The following is an 18,532-nucleotide window of genomic DNA, read 5'->3' as shown; positions in this document are numbered from 1 at the left end:
AGGTCACAAGCTGTTTCCTCTTGGGCCCTTTCTCACTTTCACTTCCCTCCAGTCTCTGCATGCCCTGAGCTTCTCTCCCAGCCTTTAAAAGGGCCATGAAGACATTTTTGGAGGCTGGAGGTTGCATTTTGTGTGTGATCTCTGTGGTTAATCTAAACACAGCTTTCCAAGGCAGCAGAGCTTGTTAACTGCATTTCTAGGACAACAATAATGTCACTGACGTGTGCCTACCTTTGTACTTTTGGTTTACTTAGCAAGAAGCAAGTTATTGCCTTATAAACCACAGAGAGACCAATAAAATTCCTTATCTTCATTGTACTTAATTTATTTTAATCTCGGTCTTTTGCTTATAGAATCTGAGTTCTAATTAAAGCCCATTAACAAAGATCAAATTGACTTGACATATATGACTTTAAGCTGTGCTAAGAACTTTCTGCTATCAACAGTTATCTATTACTAACAAATAAAACTCCAATATCAAAACTGATACGAACTTATGGGAATTGGGAAGCTGATCTCTCTTCTAAGCTGTTGGATATCTTCTCGTAAGAGACATTATCAATGAAAACATCTTGTAATAAAGCTTTTTTCCCACTCTGTTTCCACACCCTGTAAGCTCTGAAATAGCTCATAATAAGCAGAAACAAAATATGTAACTAAATTAAATAAAACAAACAAGAGGTGGAAACTTAAACACCTTAGAAGTTTGGCCAGCTTTACACTTGTGGAAATCCGGAGAGACTGCAGAGACAGTGGCTGTAAATGATGGCTGTAAATTCAGATTCAAGCAATTTATTTTATCTGTGTGTGCTGGGCAAAGTTCAGTCCATTTGTATCTACCAGTTAATGTTTTATCCAAAGAGGGCACCTTTAACACATTGAACAGTTCTCTAATTAAGATATTAAGGCAATGGAAGATCTAAATTGTGCCACTTAGTCAAACATGATCACAAGGACACATGAGGTGTTGTCAGGTTCTTGAGATAGTTCTGCTCCTTTCTGAGTAAGCTTGGGGCTAAATTTAGCCTTCAATAAACACAGCTAAATAAATATTCTTATGGGGCCCACTTATCCTCTTCTTCCTAGCAGTCAAAGTTCTGCTCTGCCAGCAATAACACAGGGGAAAGAGTTGAGAAAGAGGCAGGGACTGAGGCATCAACTGTGGCAGAGAGGAAAGGCCATCTGTGAGCCTAAAGGCAATGCCAGACACTTCCCAGGGGACAGTTCCTATGAGAAGACCCTCAGGGACTTATCCAGGTGATGACATATCCAAGTAACTATACGCATCTTATAAACAGAAATTATGTTCAAACCAACAGCTCCTCAATGTAATCCTACTTATCTTTATCCTGACCCCATCATGGCAGGCATGAACGTCTAATTTAATTATTGCACCCTATACAGATAAGAATTGTTTCCCTGTTTTTATAAACAAGATAACATCAAAATTGCAACTTGGCAGGGATCACTGGTAAGTGCAGTGAGTTGCCTCATGGAAAATTAGACAGTAGAAGCAACAACAAGACCAAACCCTTTTCAGTCAGCAATAACAGGGTCCCACCATCAGGATAAGCAGCACAGGAGAGCAAGGAAGGAAGTGGGGTTGTGATCCACCTTCTTAAACTCATTGGCAAATGAGTATTTTTAAAGCCAACTGAAGAGATGAAAGGTGTAGGTATAGGTGTAGGTGTAGGGTCTCCTCAGGACTCAGTACTTCCTACCTATCAGGATAACAGCATTCTTCACACTGCAGAAGTTTACATGACACAGTAAAATGAACTACTCATAATCTTGTCTCAAGTCCATGATACCTGAAAAAATCTTTTTTCTACCTCAAAGTCAAAGCAATAGAAAGAATTTTTCCATTTTTATGTTTATTCAATTAATAGAACACAGAGGTGTTTACATTCCTGATAAAAATCTATATAGTAATATTCAGGAATGTAGAGATGGTAATATCCTCCTATAGAGAGTAAATTTACCTGCTCTTCCTCAAGGCAAATGAACAACAGCCAAAATGAACAGGGGTGCCATTTATTCCTCCTCTTTGGCAGCTCTTCATTTCCTTAATTCTTCATATCTAGCACTTTCTGGTCTCTACTATGGATTGTCAAGCTATTCTGCAGTGCAGCAGTTTGAATCACAGGACATTCTCAGGCTGTCATGATGCAGCTGTGATCTGTGATCTGGGTACAGATCAGGACCACTCCAAAGTCAATGACTTCTAGCATAAGAAAGCTATTAAAAAAAAAAAAATTCTGTTGAGGAAGAATGCAAAAGACATGTTTCCCACAAGAAGGTAAGTTGAAGGAGCACTGTTTACCTGACATAAGTGAGTCTCACTTATGAGTGACAAGGGTTTTCAGAAGTTTCTCTCTTCCTGGAGACTCTAGCTGCTAATTTTCATGCTTTAAAAGCAGTATTTTCTTTTCATGTAAATGCTTTTCTCATTCTTGGGGTAAACAATAAACTGACAGAATGCTTTCCTGGCACTAAAGTATAAAAAGTCAACAAACTGCCAAAGAGGGAAATTGTCTTTTTTCCACTCTCCATCTGCTGCAGGCAGCTGAAGAGTAGCTTATAGCAACCGTAGATTAGGAAAAAAATGCACATTGCTATAGAAATTGCCAACAGTAGACTCACTCGGAGAGCTTGGCTTTATTTGTAGACATTTCCAAACATTATTTGTTCTTTTTCAGGGCCTATTTCAAAATCCATCAAAGCCAGAGACAAGACTTCCATTAATTTCAATGCCTTTGGAGCAGATTCACAGGGGAGAGCCTGTGGCATGCTCAGCCCTGGCATTTTTAGTATGTTCATGTAGTCAGATTTCCAGCAGCAGAGAAAGAACTGAACAATGCTACAGAACACATTCATCACAAAAGTGAGCTCCTACTGGAAATGTCTGTATCACCAAGCCAGTACATTTAAGTACAGTCTCTTTCATCATGCCTGTGCTTTCAGAAACAGGCTGTGCCTTTCTTATCTAGAAGGATAAAGTGGGAGGGCTGGATGCCAGCTCCTGGGAAGCCTGGCAAGTCTGCAGGGCCCAGGAAGAAGCAGGGAGTCTGGAGAAAGCATCATGCAAACATACAGTAGCCAACTAACTTAAATGCAGCTGCCCTCAGCTCTGACTGCTGCAACAGCCTGAATATAAAACACTTGGATTGGATGTTCCCAAACTGAAGCCTGTGAAGATTTTTATGGGGCTTGAAAGGGACTCCTAATTTGCAGACACCCACAAGAGAAGCAGCTGATAATAGTAGTTACACAGTTTCATCCAGGAAGGGGATGGGTGTCTGGGCCAAGTAGCTAATTAGAATATGGATTAGCCTTCTCCAGAGCTGGGAAATCCAGTCCCAGTATTCACATCTTAGCTGCTCCATAAGCTCTCCCTATTAATCAGCCAGAAATTCATGTGGGAGCTGCTCCAAGGGCTCCATAGCTGAACTCTTGATTTACAGGCATGGTGGGAAGGAAGACACCCAGAAAAGTGTATTTTCTTCTCCGTTCCTCTAATCCCCTATTATTTTCCTACCCATTAAACACTTTCCAATTAATTTTATCTTGAAAACCCTGATAACAGTCCTGCTTTTTCCAGCTGAGCAAGACAGCCATAAATGGGAGGTCCAGAAAAGTCTTGGGATTGAAGTTCACTCTCAGATGTTGACTGGATGCAGTGCATGCACTTGGCTCTGGCAGAAAGCTTTGGAGCTGGACTGGCACAGATGGGCACTGCCTTCAGCCCAGCAGTGCAGGAATTTCTGCAGTGCAGGAATCCATCAAACACTGCTGATTCCTCTGTGCTCTGGTAACTCTCACTGACCCATGTCTAAATATAAATGCATGTTCTTTCAGTTTTGGGTTATGGTGGTATAAATTAATAATAATGGCATCAAACTCAATGGAGTTAATGGCAAGGACAGGAGGATCACAATAGCTAAAAATCCTTACTTCTACTGTGCTTCTACTAAGCTGGTGGCTTTGTAAACCTGAGGGATATCTTTTATAAGGAAGTTGAGATGCATTTAGAGATTTCAACTCCTAAATGTTGCTGGGCTTGCTTCCCAAAGTCCATCATCAGCCTTTGGAATGTGCTAATAGGGTTCTCAAGTAGTTCTGATGATTAAGGCAATATTTTCACCTTTCCTAAACCATTGGTTTAAATTATGGCCTTCTCTTCTGCCTCCCAGCACGTATAAATACTGTAGCTCCAAAGAGCTGAGCAGCTTATCTTTTAAGGGATGATGGGAGCATTTCACTTGGGGTGTGGAATCTAAGCAGATACAACAGTTCAAACTGAAGTTTACTTGGAACAGCTGAGATGAAACTGCACATGCGTAAACAGGAGGGCAGGATGGATCTGATACAGTAATTATAGACATTGCATTAGCATCTAAAAGAAGCACCTCAATAATTGTTAAAAATAAAGACAAGACCAATTAAATGTATCTAGAGAAGCAGTGTGTTTTCCCATCTCATAACTCCTTGTGTTTCTCATTTTTTTAATTTTCATTATTTTATCTCTTTGCTGTTGTAAAGACCTCCCAGCGTCAATGTTCACACAATGAAGCCTTTGATGTAGAAGCTTTATCTCACTTTTCCACATGTCCAACAGTAGCATATATCAACTTTATCTTTTGTGCTCACGAGGAAAGCAATGATTTAATGTCTTCTCCTCAAACTGATCTCACATGGGATGTGACATTTGTACAATAGAGCTCACAAGAGTCAGTGCAGGGGCTATAGACACAATCACAATTATATATTAGAAGTTCTGTTCTGTTCCGTGCTCTATTGCCATTGTTGTGGCAAGGAGCAAAGAGGAAGGAGAATGCTGATGACATGACAAGGATTATATCTCAAGCTTTTGAAGAAGGCAGCAAAAAGAGTGGTGTCCTGGTAAGCAAGACCAGTGGGATGCATGGCACTAAGCTGAGAATGTGGCTGGGGCTCGCAGTTCTGATTTCTCTTGCTGTGAGTTTGGCTGTGGAGGAAACAGCTGATGGAGGAATACCTTGTTCAAAGTACCAGCAAGCTTTCAACTATTCATGCTATGAGTTTGTTAGACTCCAGCAAACCTTCACAGGTGCCCAGAGCTGGTGTGAGAGAGGAGGAGGGCATCTTGTCTTTATTCACAATGAGGAAACTCAAGAGTTCTTGCAAAAACATATTGCTGAGGATCAGGAATGGTGGATAGGACTGATCTCAAACTCCTTGCTGAATGAAACTACTGATGGTAAGTGGTTTTAAAATGACATCTTTAAAATTGTATCGGCTTATGGTGCTTTCTTAACATAGTAGAAAATGCACTAAGTGCCTTTGTAGATATCTGCTGAAAAGCCACTTTTGTTGTTGTATCTTCAGATTTATATTAAGATGTTTAATTGCCTGCTTTACTTCCTTGTTGCATGTTATCACCCTTTCCACTGGATCTTGTGGTTGTGTGAACACATGGTGAATGAGACCAGCTTGCTGACCCAGTGAAACAAATGTGCTGGGTCGGGTCTCCAGTGGAAGCCAATTCATCCCACTAGGAAGTGCTGCAAGGTCTGATGCAAGGGAAATGGTGAGGTCTTGAGGCTGGGAGCACAGGTGGAAATGGCAGTGTCTCTTTCCATGATTGTATCTGTTTCAATATAAATGTTATTGAAGATCCTTACCCAGACTAGACCATCTCTGCTTCAGTAGGAGCAGAGCTACAGTCCTGTTCTGCAGGCTCTGACTCCTAATAGTATTACTGTGGAAAATAAACATTCAGGACACAATTTCTCTGTTCACAGGGTCAATAACTTGGCTGGACACTTCAAATATAATCTACAGTAACTGGTACAAGGATCAGCCATCTCCCTTCTCATCCACATGTGGGTACATCCTGAAGAATGCCCAGTATCAGTGGGGTGTGACTGAAAATTGCAGCCAGGAATTTGACTTCATTTGTGAGTTTGGTAAGATACACAACAGCTGGAAGAGTGAAGTGAGTGTGCTGTTATCACATGGGGCATAAATTGCCTTGTTGCTTTCAAAGGAGCTGGGAAATAACTTCATGAATCTTACTAAATGTGAACAAGCAAAAAGTCATATAACCCCAGCAGGTGCTCTTTTTCCAGCATGCTGATCCAAAGAAGGAAGAACCCACAAATCACTGGGAGGTGTAGGTGCTCAGCAACCAGACATTAGAGCCCAGGGTTCCAGCAGAGGGTTGATAAAATAGAAACAGATCTGAGAGTGACTCTAAGGTGTAGCTATCCACATCTTCTCTGGACATGAGCTGGCTATGTTAAAGCATGGCTGCAAGAATAAACTCCCACGATGCCATAGTACCTGGGCTAGGTAGGACCCATGTGGCTGAACCATAAAAACACTCATTAATGTGTGCCAGAATAATTTCCATTTGTAACTGAAGCAAAAATACAGGCAGGCTTCCAGAGGCACCACTCCTTGCAGCTTGGATAAGTAAAAGTGAGAGCAAGTTTTTCTTGTTTCTTCTGAGACCCCTCCACCATGTGAAACTCAAGGTTTTCCCAGGTTAAGGAAGCAGACAGGAACCTGTACTCCCTGTGCTCAGATAGAAAATCCACAGACATTGTGTCACTCAAATTATGACTTGGAGCAAACAGTTCTGGACAGGAATGTTGGCAATATCATCCCTTTCAACTTATAGATATGAGGGGAATTTGTGTTCCTCCCACTTTTCACCAGAGTACTTTAAACTGCAGCTAGAACTGGGGTCAAAAGCACCGAAAGGACAGTCCGGCTGTGGACTCACTATTATAAAAAGGTTTCCAATCAAGTATGCAAGTACAGGTTTCCACAAGCCCTAGAACTGCTACTGCCCTGTCCAGCAGTCTGCTACTACTAACATAAATTACAAGTTGTTCTGCAATAAGCAAAGCTAATAAAGTTTTGTTTCCTATCCTGATTTTCTGCTCCACATTCCCACCCTACTCTCCTCAGCACTCCCAGTTCACTCCCATACCCCCAGCATGTCCCATCTCTGCAAATACTTTTCACTCCCTCAGCTCCCTCCCCTGCAGCTGCTCCAGATCTCCAGCTGTATGTGCTGGCCACTTGAATTCCAAGTCTCTGGCATTGATGTAGCTCTTTCTCTTCTCCCTAGATATTGCATTAAATGAAATTTTAGGGTGTTGGAGGTTTATACATACATCAAATGTAGCTGAAGATGACTAACATTAAAAATGACTAGGGGAGAGGAAACTGGCAGACAGCACAATCCCTTAAGCTCATTTTTCTTGCAAAAACAGACTAAAATTATTTATCCATTATAACCACAGTAGACAACTGTCTGTTTGTAAGGAAACTCTCATCTGTTACCATAGGATCTGACTGAGAGCCCATTAAATTGAAAGAGCAACAATATCCTATACTACATTCATCATTCCACTACCCAAGAAACCAAGACCAGATCAAGACAATTCTACCATTTAGTGCTCTGTAGGTTAGCAGTTTATTATAGTAAATATATATATATCAAAGCTGGGTTTGTACCTAGAAACACAGATCAAGTTTTGTACATCTTTCCATGTAAAAGTTTCTGACACAGCAAATACTGTGAGAAATCTGCATGTAGAGAACAAAAAAAAAAAAAAGGCATGAGATAATGGTCCATACTAGAATTTACCAGCAAGTTATTTTACAAGCTTATTTAGAAGGCTCTAATCTGCAAACTGATCATGTTGCTATAGTTACAGCCAGGCTTAGCTTTAGCCTTTAAATAACGATAGCACACAATTATTGGTGTGTGCACACACTGGCACTGTTAATCAAGGGACTTGAGGGGAATGATCCAAACAACAACGGGAGGATAATGTATTTAGACCTGGAACAGCTGAAACAAAAACATCCTTTTGCAACACTCCCATATGAGAGCAGTTATTCACATCCTCCTCTTCAGGGTATTAAGTATCCTGATTACTACATGATACTAAGAATTCTGAAAGATAATTAACTGTCCCAGATTAATCAAAGAATGAGGTGTATGTGTTTAGAGCTATGACCTTACCCATCCAAGCAGTCCTGCTGAATGAAGTCAGTCAAACATCACAGAGGAACAAAGGAGTCTCTGTAGCAGAAATGGGATCAGCTCCCATACTTAATATGCAAACTATTCTCCAAAGCAATTACCTGAATATTATGAAATCCATACATCTCTTTCGGAAGTAAGGAGCAACTTTAAGCCTTCCAGTATTTCAGGTCAAACAAATGCTAAGAGTTTTTCCCAAAATACTATCTATTTTTATAATTATAATATTTTTGCTTATTGAAAATGTCCTTCATATTTTAAGGCAATAAAAACATACATCTATTAATTTTGACTTTTTAAAAATAAAAAATATTTCATTCTTTTAAAATTTCTTAAATTTTTTTAATCGTTTAGCTTAAAAGGGAGAAAAGGGAACAAAGACAAACACACAAAATGAACATGGAATAGAATTGTAGCAGGATTTTTCAGAAATTCTAAAAAGGTAATATTTGGGTTTTTTCTCCTATTAGAATCTGGCCAGAGCATCGCTTGTGATAATTACAATGCCACTGTACAGTGTGGATCAGGAGAGGTGATTCAAATTGAAGAGAGCTTCTATGGGCGGAAGACCCCTCACTACTGTGTGTCAGAAACTCCTCTGCAGTTTGAAAGAGATGAAGGCTGCAGCTGGATCAGTGTCAAGGATGAAGTAGCAGGTGGTATCTTAGAGCATTGCTTGTCAGAAGCACTGAGCGTGTACTAAATTGTGCCTCGGATACTTTCTTTTTTTTTTCCAGTAGAGTTAGCAAATGGGAAAGTGGATTATTCCTAAAATTAAGGGAATCACAGAGAACTTCTGAGAGGGAGGAGGCTCTACAGGAGTCTGGCTAGAAAGGAGGGGTTTTTGAGGAGCGAAGATTCCGAAGATTCCGAGAAGGGGAGGAGGAGCAAAAGGAGGGTTTTTGTCAGGAGCAAAGATTCAGAGAAGGAGAGGAGGAGCAAAAGAGGGGTTTTGCCAGGAGAGGAGCAAAGATTCAGAGGAGAGGAGGAGCAAATGAAGGGCAAGGGTGTCGCTGGCTGCTCTTAGTGTAGGAAGAAAATATGTGAGCACACTGATTCCTTGGGATAGACAAGGTTTGAGAGACGGAAGGCAACACATCCAAACAAACCTAGCTCCAAAGCAGGAGGGGTGAAAAGGCTGAAAGGCTGTCACCCACGGGGACACGCCTGCCACATGTCACGCGCCCACCCTGCTGGAGCCAAGGGATTGGACACTAAACAGTGACTGTGGCCTGTCCCCAGGGAGATTCTTAGAGCTTCCAGCCAAAATTAAACAAAACACAAAAGCTCTGCTTCTTTCTTTCTTTCTTTCTTTCTTTTTTTTTTTTTTTTTTTTTTTTTTTGTAGCTTTTCAAATTTAATTTCAAATTTAACTTTGTTTCCATAAAATGAAGTGTTGCTAAGAAATGCCACATAATAAGCAACACACTAAAGTCAAAGTGATGTGGAAATTTGTCTAGAAATCAGAGACATGATACTGTTCCTCCTGCCCTTTTTGTTTCTCAATCTTCATCTGAGCTTCATGGCAGTGAAGGCGAATCTGAAATGCTGATCTGAAATGCTCCCTTTCCAGGCCAGTGTCGCGGGCTGCAGGCCTGCCAGGTGGCAGCAGATGGCACTTTCTTTGGAGATCCTTGTCCAGCTTTGGGAAGCTATTTGTCTATTCAATACCACTGCAAGGAAGGTAAGAGGGAGGGCTGTCCACACTAGAAGCCTGTCCTGTTCTTTGCTGTAACACAGGGATGACTGATATTTATCTTAAAAATCACTGTTCCATCCTCAGGAAAAAACTGGAATAGTGGTGAGCACTGCAAATAGGCACCAAAATGTAGATTCCCTGTCATAACTGAGGGTTCTGAGTAGAATACAAAGCCCAGAAATTCAGACACATAAAACATATTTAGATGAAATTATATTCTAACAAGAATTTTGATTACTAGTCATGGAAAAGAATCAGCTGTCACATCACTCATGCACACGAATTAGCAGCAGTACCAGCTGTGGTTTGGAGCAGGCTGGCTCTCAATGCCTGAAAATCAATTGAATTTTGAAAGAAAAGTAGACAAACACTGGCACTGAATTGTCATTCTGCTTTGCAGGTCTGCAACTGGTTATGACAGACACATGTTTTGTCTTTGAAAACATCACAGTCACTTTGACCTGGCTGCTCTCACCATACTCTGGGAACCTTTCCTGTACCATTAGCACCGGAGATGGTCACACCATTGATCCTTACTACCCTCTTACGTAAGATATAGCCGTCATTTCTCTTCAGACAAACAGTACATTTCATTGCTTGCACTTTATTGAAAGTGTCAAATCTCATAAATGAGATGTTAAAAACTAGATAGCTCAATAATAGAACATACCTACAAGGGATTTGGATTCTGCAAAAACCTGTTTTGAAATCAATACAAAATCTTACATTAAGGTGCCAAGCAAAAACTTTCTCCTATTATAACAAGTGTTTCCTATTTCCAAGACTATTTATTTCAGATCTTAAGATTCAAAATTACTGAAAACATGTCAGTAATTGCCAAACTACAAGCAAATACTATTTCCTTAAGTTTAAAGAGTGTTTTTTTTGATAACAAAATATAACAAGGACATTCTGTAGGTTTTATTTTACTTGCATAGAAATCCTGTCTTTAATAGATCAAACATTTTTCTGCTGGGTTTAAAAATCAGATTTTGTCTTAGTGGTAGGAATGACATTTGAATGAATGAAATTTGGGGATGTGTTATCATATAAGGTGAAGAACTTCCCAGGACGGTCTTCCACAACAAGCAGCTATTCTTTTTCTATTCTAGACTGGTCAGCAACCTCACATACAGGTACTCCTCTCCTGGGGAGTTTACTGTTTTTGTGGAGTGCACCACCAGCGAGTGGCACGTGCTGGCACAGAGGCAGGTGACAGTTCAAGACCAGGTGGATCAGCTCAGCATTACTGGGTGCTACAGCCAGTATGAAACAGGGAATAGCTCCCGCTGCCGTACGCTCTATGGGGAGGTGTTGTGGATCCAAGTTCAGCTCAGTGGAGGTGAGGAGAATTTCTCTGCATGATTTAAAGGGAAGGATAAATCTTAAAACCATCCTTAGGATGGAAGCAGGATTGTCATTATGCAAATTAAGAATTCCTTTTTGTCAATGCTTTCCCTCTAATTGTTGTATTCCTGCAATTTAATTCTCTCAGTTCCCTTGGAGGGGTTCTTTCTCAGAGATATTTCACCACCTAAAGCATAAATATAAACCCTTTTTTCCTATTGACAAAGCTGACAGCACAAGCATACCTTTAGTCACAAAAATTTATATTATGCCAGTCAGAATATTTCAGTATTTGAAGTTAGAAATTTATGGAAATGCTCCTCTGATTAGGATAAGAGGATTTCACTCTGAGCTGGACACATTTGCTGGTGTACATTTCTTTCTCACTTCAAGTTCCTGGAAGCCACATATGTGCTGAAAAAATTAAAATTCAGTGTGTGTTTGAATTCTCTTTTCAAAACATTCTCAGCAGAAAACATACAATAGATTTTCATTAAGTCACCTTAAGTGACTTTAATAAAAATTACTGCTTTGCTGCAATTCTTGTGATTTCTGTATAAACACTGGAATGCTGCACAAAGCAGCTGGAACTTGTTGGCCTGTTGTACAAGCTGTGAGAAATTTTCATCTGTGTTTTTGCAGGCAATGAAGTAACCTACAGTATGTTAGCAGGTAACATGACACTGAGTGAATCCAGTGCAAAGGAAGGTCTTGTCTCCCATAACCTGACACTCAGCAGTGCCTCTCAAGAGCTGATAGGCCCAGGGATGCATCAGCTGGAAATCCGAGCATCCAGGACCACGATGGCATCAGAGATCTCTGGGACTATTGCTGTTCATTTAATTGAGCCAGTATCTGGAATTCAGGCTGCAGTAGCTTCCCACACTCTGCAGCTGGGGGAGGATTTGGAGGTGAATGTCTCTGTGTCCCATGGTGCCCCAGAGAAGCTGATGTTTGAGGTGATTGGATCCAACCAAACCCAGTGGCACAAAGCAGACGGCCCTCGTGGGGAGCCGCGGACGTACGGCGTTCCCCTGCCCCGGGAAGGTACAGCACCCTGACACCTCCTGTGCTCCCAGGACATCACAGATGAGTACAGGTCACATCAAGAGTCACAGCATCCTGGGCTAGGGGACAGTAATGCACAGCTGAATGTGGCAGCTTTTCTGACTGCTCAAACTTAGTCTGCAGAGCAGGATGAACAGCACAGTCCTATGTAAGTGAGCTAGAAAATGGAGCTGACAAATGGCTCTGCTCTGCAGAGTCAGAGCAAGGCTTCACCTGATTCTTGCAATGCAAGAGACACAGTAAAGAGACATAGGGTTTGTTTTTTCATGGCACCATCTGGTTGAAGTACAAATTAGGACATTTTCTGGAATAGCTAAGTGTTTTCCTCCTGTTTGTTCATTATGTTTCAAGTTTAGACCGCTCTGCATTTTACACTGAAGTTATTCATACTCTGAGGAGCTCTCAGTAGTGATGATAAAGAAAAGGGGAATTTTTCTGCATGTCCATTTCCAACACATAACTTTTGTTGGAGTTAGTTATGAATAAACATTTTAGTAATATTATTCTTCCATTATTACATAGTCGAAGCCTTTAAAATGTGGAATTAGGCAGATTGTGCTTTAGAGTTAATTAACAGTGGCAGAAGATAAAAAAGTTTCCACCTCTAATGAGCTATTCCAACCCCATGCCAAAGTGGGAATAGAAGAAGCGAAATATGATTTCATTTCATATTTTTTAATTATTCAATATTAAAGTTTTATTTGTTCTCCCTGTACCCATTTGAACATTCCTTCCCCATAGGCAGAAATTTTCAAACAAGACAACTGCTGTCTTAAGATGCCTAAACTCATTTGGCCTCCAGTGTTTGTACATCTCTAGTTTCCTGTGTGATATCATAGTCAGCTGACAAAAAATGGCATGACAAGGGCTAGGAAAAGGGCAGCTGAGTTACTCGGAAGTTGAGATAAAGGGGAAAAACATTCCAGGAAAAGCCTTTCAGCAGTGGACACCCACCAGAAACCCCCCTGAAAATTGTTAACAGAAAAGAAGGAAGTTTTCTTTACAAATTGGATATTATACCTCAAACCTGTTGGACTGGGCCCACTGCTACTCTTAACTGGTCCTTTGCCTTTTCTAGGTACTTTTCTAGTGAAAGTGGTGGCCATGAATGACTTTTCAAACATGAGTCTGGATCTTGGATTCATCACTGTCTTGGCAAACAGCTCCCATATAAAAGGTAATTGCATTAATCTGACAGTGCTGGTTTTGACCACCTAAATGTCTTTTTGCAATCAGAGACTTTCATGGAGTGTTTATGGTTTGCATGTAGTAATTGCTTTCCTTCCAGCAAAAGTGCTGAAAACTTTTGTGGAGGCTTCTTTCTGATGAAGGCAGATTCCCTGACTTTGATGTAGTCATAAATTAGCATCACTCTATATATGTAACACATTGCACATTTGCTGTTTGTCCTAGAAATAATGAGTGAAGTTTATGGCTTGGGACATAGCTTTGAAACCAGAAAACATTTGCATCACAGCAGCCTCATAAATTGCTGTCACTAATGGCTTCTAGATGGCTCATCCTTATATTTACAAGACCAGATTATAACAGAAATAAAATAACCTTAGCACTAATTGTATTGAAAGTTTTCCAGAGCTTTCCATCCATTTTCCTTTGTACATCAGTAAACCCATCACCTTCTGTGAATATATTTTTATTTATACCATTATTTTTGAAGAATCAGGATCATCTCCTTTGTAGTCTTTGATGAGCTTCTTGTTACCATTTTACATATTTGATGGTGCTGTTTGTCACAGCTCTGGAGTCTGATTCTTACAGCCCCATCTTTCACACTGTCAGAAGTCAAATCCTGTGGATTTAAGTCATATTCACTGAGGATGTCTGAAAGCTTTACAGGTAGCACTAAATATTCTGTTCTTTTTTGCATTAAACAGATTCTGATAAGGAAGAAGGCAGCTACAAAACAAATACCCGAAAGAAAAATGTAAGTATTATTCAAGGGTCTTTCTTTAAAATTGCTTAGAAATTTTTCTTACCAGTGAAAGTGCTGTATAAGACAGGGAAAAGAAGTATATGTAGCATAGTAAAATATGGACTAGATGTTCTGTTCCCCATATGGCTTAACACAAAATCTATACCACAAGTCTTGGAGACAAATGTGTTTACAGGCATTCCATCTACAATTCATAAAAAAGATTAAAGAAAATGAACTTTTCACAACAATTCAGTTTTGGAAGTTAAAATGTGGTTAGATTAATTTTTAATTCATCTACTTGACTAATGCAAGCCTCTCTCTGGAAAGTGATCCTTCAAGTAGAGTTTAATATATTTTATATGGTTCCCAAGTGTTTTCTGCTTCTGTATTGGAGTGTTTAAATTATTTTGTAATGAAAAATCTTCCAGTTTTTGGCAAACTGAGAAGTTAATGATAAACCAATTGCTAGCAGCTGTCCAAATTTAAATAATAAAAATGCCAGATAGAATATTTTATCATCTTAAAAGTCTCGTTTTTAACTGTAACACTAGCAGACAGACATCTGCTATGGGAGATATACTGCTTCACAAGAAGCCACCATGCTTTACAGATTGCCTGTAAAAATATATTGCATCAGAGGAATATAAATCTAATCCAAATCCAAGTTTATCACAGTTTTGTACACAGAAAGACAAACTCAGCTACCCATTCTTCTCTTTGTTTATAGCTGCAATGTATCCAATTCAGAAAAAAAAGGGATGCACCAGAAGACAAATGGTTGTTCAAGGGTTAGAAGGTTTGGTCCAGATGTGAAGGTTTTATAGGAATTAATTTCCTAAGTACCTAGTTTTGAAAATGGAAGCTGCACTTCTAAACCAATTATGCATTTGGGAGAATTTTGCCACACAACTTTTCTGTGCCATCCTCTTCTATTCCCATAGCTTCTAGTTCCATGCTACCTCTGCTAAGGGAAATATCATATAAACTACAGATCTGTATCCAGTGATTTGGGGTATAAACTTTCAGACCTTTTTCATTATAAAGAAGCAACATATGTATGTGTTTATACACGTTTGTGTTCTAACTGATACATTTACTTCTTATTTAGGATCACAAAATATATATTAAACCGAGTCGCCATGTGGATCCTTTCACAACTGTTACACTTGGCTGGCCAGACAACAACAATAATTCCAGTTTCCTCTGGACCTGTGGTTTGTGCATTTCCAAAACTTTTTTCACCAACTTGTACTTGATGAATAACAAACTCACTGTTGTGTCAGATCCAGTGTTGAAAATCTGACTTAAAGATGCTTCATTTTCTGTCTTTAAAGTTTGCTACTTTAAAGTTTGCCACTTTAAACGTACGTGAAGAATGTCCTTCTACCCAACCCTAGTTTTGGGACTAAACTAATAATGGTATATAACATGCCATAGAACTCCATTTTGTCTTCTCCCAAGGTTTCAGTTTTTTAGTTTTTCAAGATCTACCTGTTCTGAGCTTCACTCTCATAGCCAAGGACTAGTCCCAAGTGACTTACACAGGCATTTGCAAAGTACACGTGTCTTCATAAAATAGCAATAATTAACATTAAACATGATGCAAACACATTTCTGGCTGAAAACAGGATTTGGATTCAGGCCATTTGTCTTCTATCCCCATAATTATCCCTGACCTCATACCTGACTTTGAAAAAGCCTGTACTCTGAATCCAGATTACCAACTCTTTAAATTGTGTTCAAGAAACTTGTCTATAAAGCTCTTTGAAACTTATGGCAGGAAAATCCTTTGTAAGATGCTATTCTAACTATAAAGGAAATGTTTCTGCAGGAGCTTGCTGGCCTGCCTGGAATGAATGTGTGAAACAACAGATAATCCTAATCAACCAAAGTGAGGTGCAAATCCCACCTTCCTGCCTTCCTCCTCCAAAATCAGCAGTGACTGTCAGGATTACCATCCAAAACCATGGCAGCGAAGAGAGGCGGGACGAGCAATGTCTCTATGTGACTGCAAAACAAGAACTGCAACTGGAAATCAGGTCTGGTTTTAAACCCTGGTATCCACAGGTTAATATTATTACTGCACAAGCATAGTGCAAAACCACAGTTTCCAATAATAATAAAGTAGTATTGGACTTTTAGAATCACAGAATCCTAGAATCACAGAATGGTTTGGGTTGGAACCAACTTTAAAGACCATCTTGTTCCACCTCTCAGTCATGGTCGGAAGACCTTCCACTAGATCAAGTTACTTAGAGCCCCATTCAGCCTGGCCTTGAACACTTCCAGGGATGGGGCATCCACAGCTTCTCTGGGCAGCCCATGCCAGGGCCTCAACACCCTCACAGTAAAGAAAACTGACGGTTCTAAACCCATTTGCACCTTATCATTAGAAAAATTACTGACCAAATAAGTCTTGCTGCATTTTTCAGTCCATGTTTCTGAATACAACCCTTTTAGAAACTGAAACACATCCTTCTGAAAACCACTTAGGTTTTTTGACCCCACTGCAGTGTTGGAGATTTCAATGTGTCAACCTCATTGACACAATAGGAATAAATGCCATAAGATATGTGTGAAGTTTTTCCTAGATATCGCATACCATGTGTAACTCCCATCTTACTTCCTTACAGGTGTGAGGCAAACTGCAAGCCAGTGAATGTTAGTGATGAAGTTGTTTTGAGTGTCTCTGAACAGGAGGACTCCCAAGCCATATATTATAACTGGTATTTAGATAACACATTCCAAAACAAGGTGAGAGCACCAGATTGGTCAGAAATACTGCACACACAAAAACAAATATCCACAAAACCATATGGCCTCAGAGGGATATTTTGTCAAGTGGATGCTTAGAAAATATTAGTGAAGACCAAAACAAGGGGGTGCCTGGATTGGGAGGGGTTATAATGGAGGGCATCAAACTGCTACCCTGTTCCTGATAAATCACAACAGAAAGAACAGCAAAGAGCCTCTACTGCCATGTGTTCTTTTCTGTCTGATTTTCCAGTCTGCAGCCCTCCCTCTAGCCTGTGGCCTGACTGGTTTCCAGCAGAACTCTTTGAATTTGCTTCAAAGCAACTCATCCGTGTTGAGAATGAGCAGCTCCTTCTTGCAGACACAGGGAGACGCTTTTCAGATTAAAGTAACAGGTAGGGGTTAACAGGGTTTTTAGGGTTTACAGAGTCCTTTGGGATAATCTCTGCTGACATGACATCATATTGGTGTCACACATACACTCACTGACAAATATGGTGTTAACTTCATATGCGAGTTCTTTAAAACAATGAGGAGATAAATTTGTTCTGGGGTGTCACACAGCAGGAGAAATTCCATTCTCTTACTCCTGTTAATAACTTTGTTAAGGCTCGCCTGAAACAAAGTTGTAATTTCTATAGTTTCTCTCGCAAGCAGCCTCCCGCAGCCACTATGGTAACTCCTCCCAGCCAGGCGCGGTCCCGGGTGCCGCGAACGGAGAGCTCACCAAGCCTGTGCACTGCAGGGTTCGTCTGTGAAACCTTCTGGGGGTTCCCTCTCCAGTCGGCTCTTCCTGGGGTACTCAGGCAGAGGTCCCTGACTGTCCCTGTCACTCAAAAGCCTTTAAAGGCAGCTAGAGTACCAGGGCAGTTGACTGTCCCAAAAGCTATTGAATTCCCCTGAAATATGGGGTCCAGCTTCTTCGTGGGCTCAGAGCAGCACACGTTGGGGTGCCAACTGTAATTTCTATAGTTTCCCCCCGCTCCACGTAGCCCCCTCTAGGGTCCGACCAGCTCAGAGATATGGGGCTGTGAGGGGAGGAATTCCAGGAGAGGGAAAAGTATTCAAAAGAGGCTCTTACCCCAGGGAAGTTGGAACAGCTCTCTTTATTCTGTGGTGTCCATGGAGAGCGGGGCAAAAGAGAGAGAGCAGGAAGTTTCAGGGGTCTATATAGGTTTTGGACAGGGTGGGCTCTCCTGGCTCCCTGCCAACCCCATTGGGGCAGGAAGGAGGATCCAGGGGTTATCATGATCAGAGCCACAGAGGCCCTAGGAAAGGGGGGACAAAAGGGTGTCCAGGAGCTCACCATAACACAAAGTTATGCTAAATGCTTGATGAGACAACAGCGCTTTGCTTTATAATGCAGACATTGAGATGTTTGAAATGGCTCTCCCGTTACGGTTTATGCAGTAGCAGGAGTCATTGCTCGTTAGCCCAGCCTGATGCTCTGCTCCCTCCGTCCCAGGCACGACTCAGCGGCGGTACGGGGAGCGCGGGTTCCTGGTGAGCGCCGTGCCCCCGCCCGAAGCCCCCGACTGCGCCGTCAGTCCCGGGCGCGGCTCCGCGCTCACCGCCTTCAGAGTCTCCTGCAGCGCTCCCGGAGGGTCGGGCCGGGCCAGCCCCAGCGGGCAGCTCACATATTGCTTCTATGTGACACCAGGTCAGTACCCAGGCAGCTGTTTGG

At 41.0% G+C, this 18,532-nt stretch overlaps 1 protein-coding gene across 1 annotated transcript in view; it reads left to right on the top strand.

Moving 5' to 3' along the window:
* Positions 1-4,845: 4,845 nt before the first annotated feature.
* The window catches only part of LOC100226108 (polycystin-1-like protein 2), a 36,560-nt gene continuing 22,873 nt past the window's right edge, over positions 4,846-18,532 (top strand). The window contains 14 exon segments of the mRNA XM_072934524.1: positions 4,846-5,239; positions 5,730-5,948; positions 8,515-8,700; positions 9,618-9,728; positions 10,144-10,291; positions 10,856-11,085; positions 11,733-12,137; positions 13,237-13,335; positions 14,054-14,103; positions 15,203-15,308; positions 15,926-16,133; positions 16,728-16,848; positions 17,102-17,243; positions 18,314-18,508. Of these exon segments, the coding sequence (XP_072790625.1) occupies positions 4,846-5,239; positions 5,730-5,948; positions 8,515-8,700; positions 9,618-9,728; positions 10,144-10,291; positions 10,856-11,085; positions 11,733-12,137; positions 13,237-13,335; positions 14,054-14,103; positions 15,203-15,308; positions 15,926-16,133; positions 16,728-16,848; positions 17,102-17,243; positions 18,314-18,508 (2,614 nt within the window).

Source organism: Taeniopygia guttata, chromosome 11, assembly GCF_048771995.1.
Source record: "Taeniopygia guttata chromosome 11, bTaeGut7.mat, whole genome shotgun sequence".
NCBI lineage: Eukaryota > Metazoa > Chordata > Aves > Passeriformes > Estrildidae > Taeniopygia > Taeniopygia guttata.
This window is presented reverse-complemented; position numbering and strand designations above follow the sequence as displayed.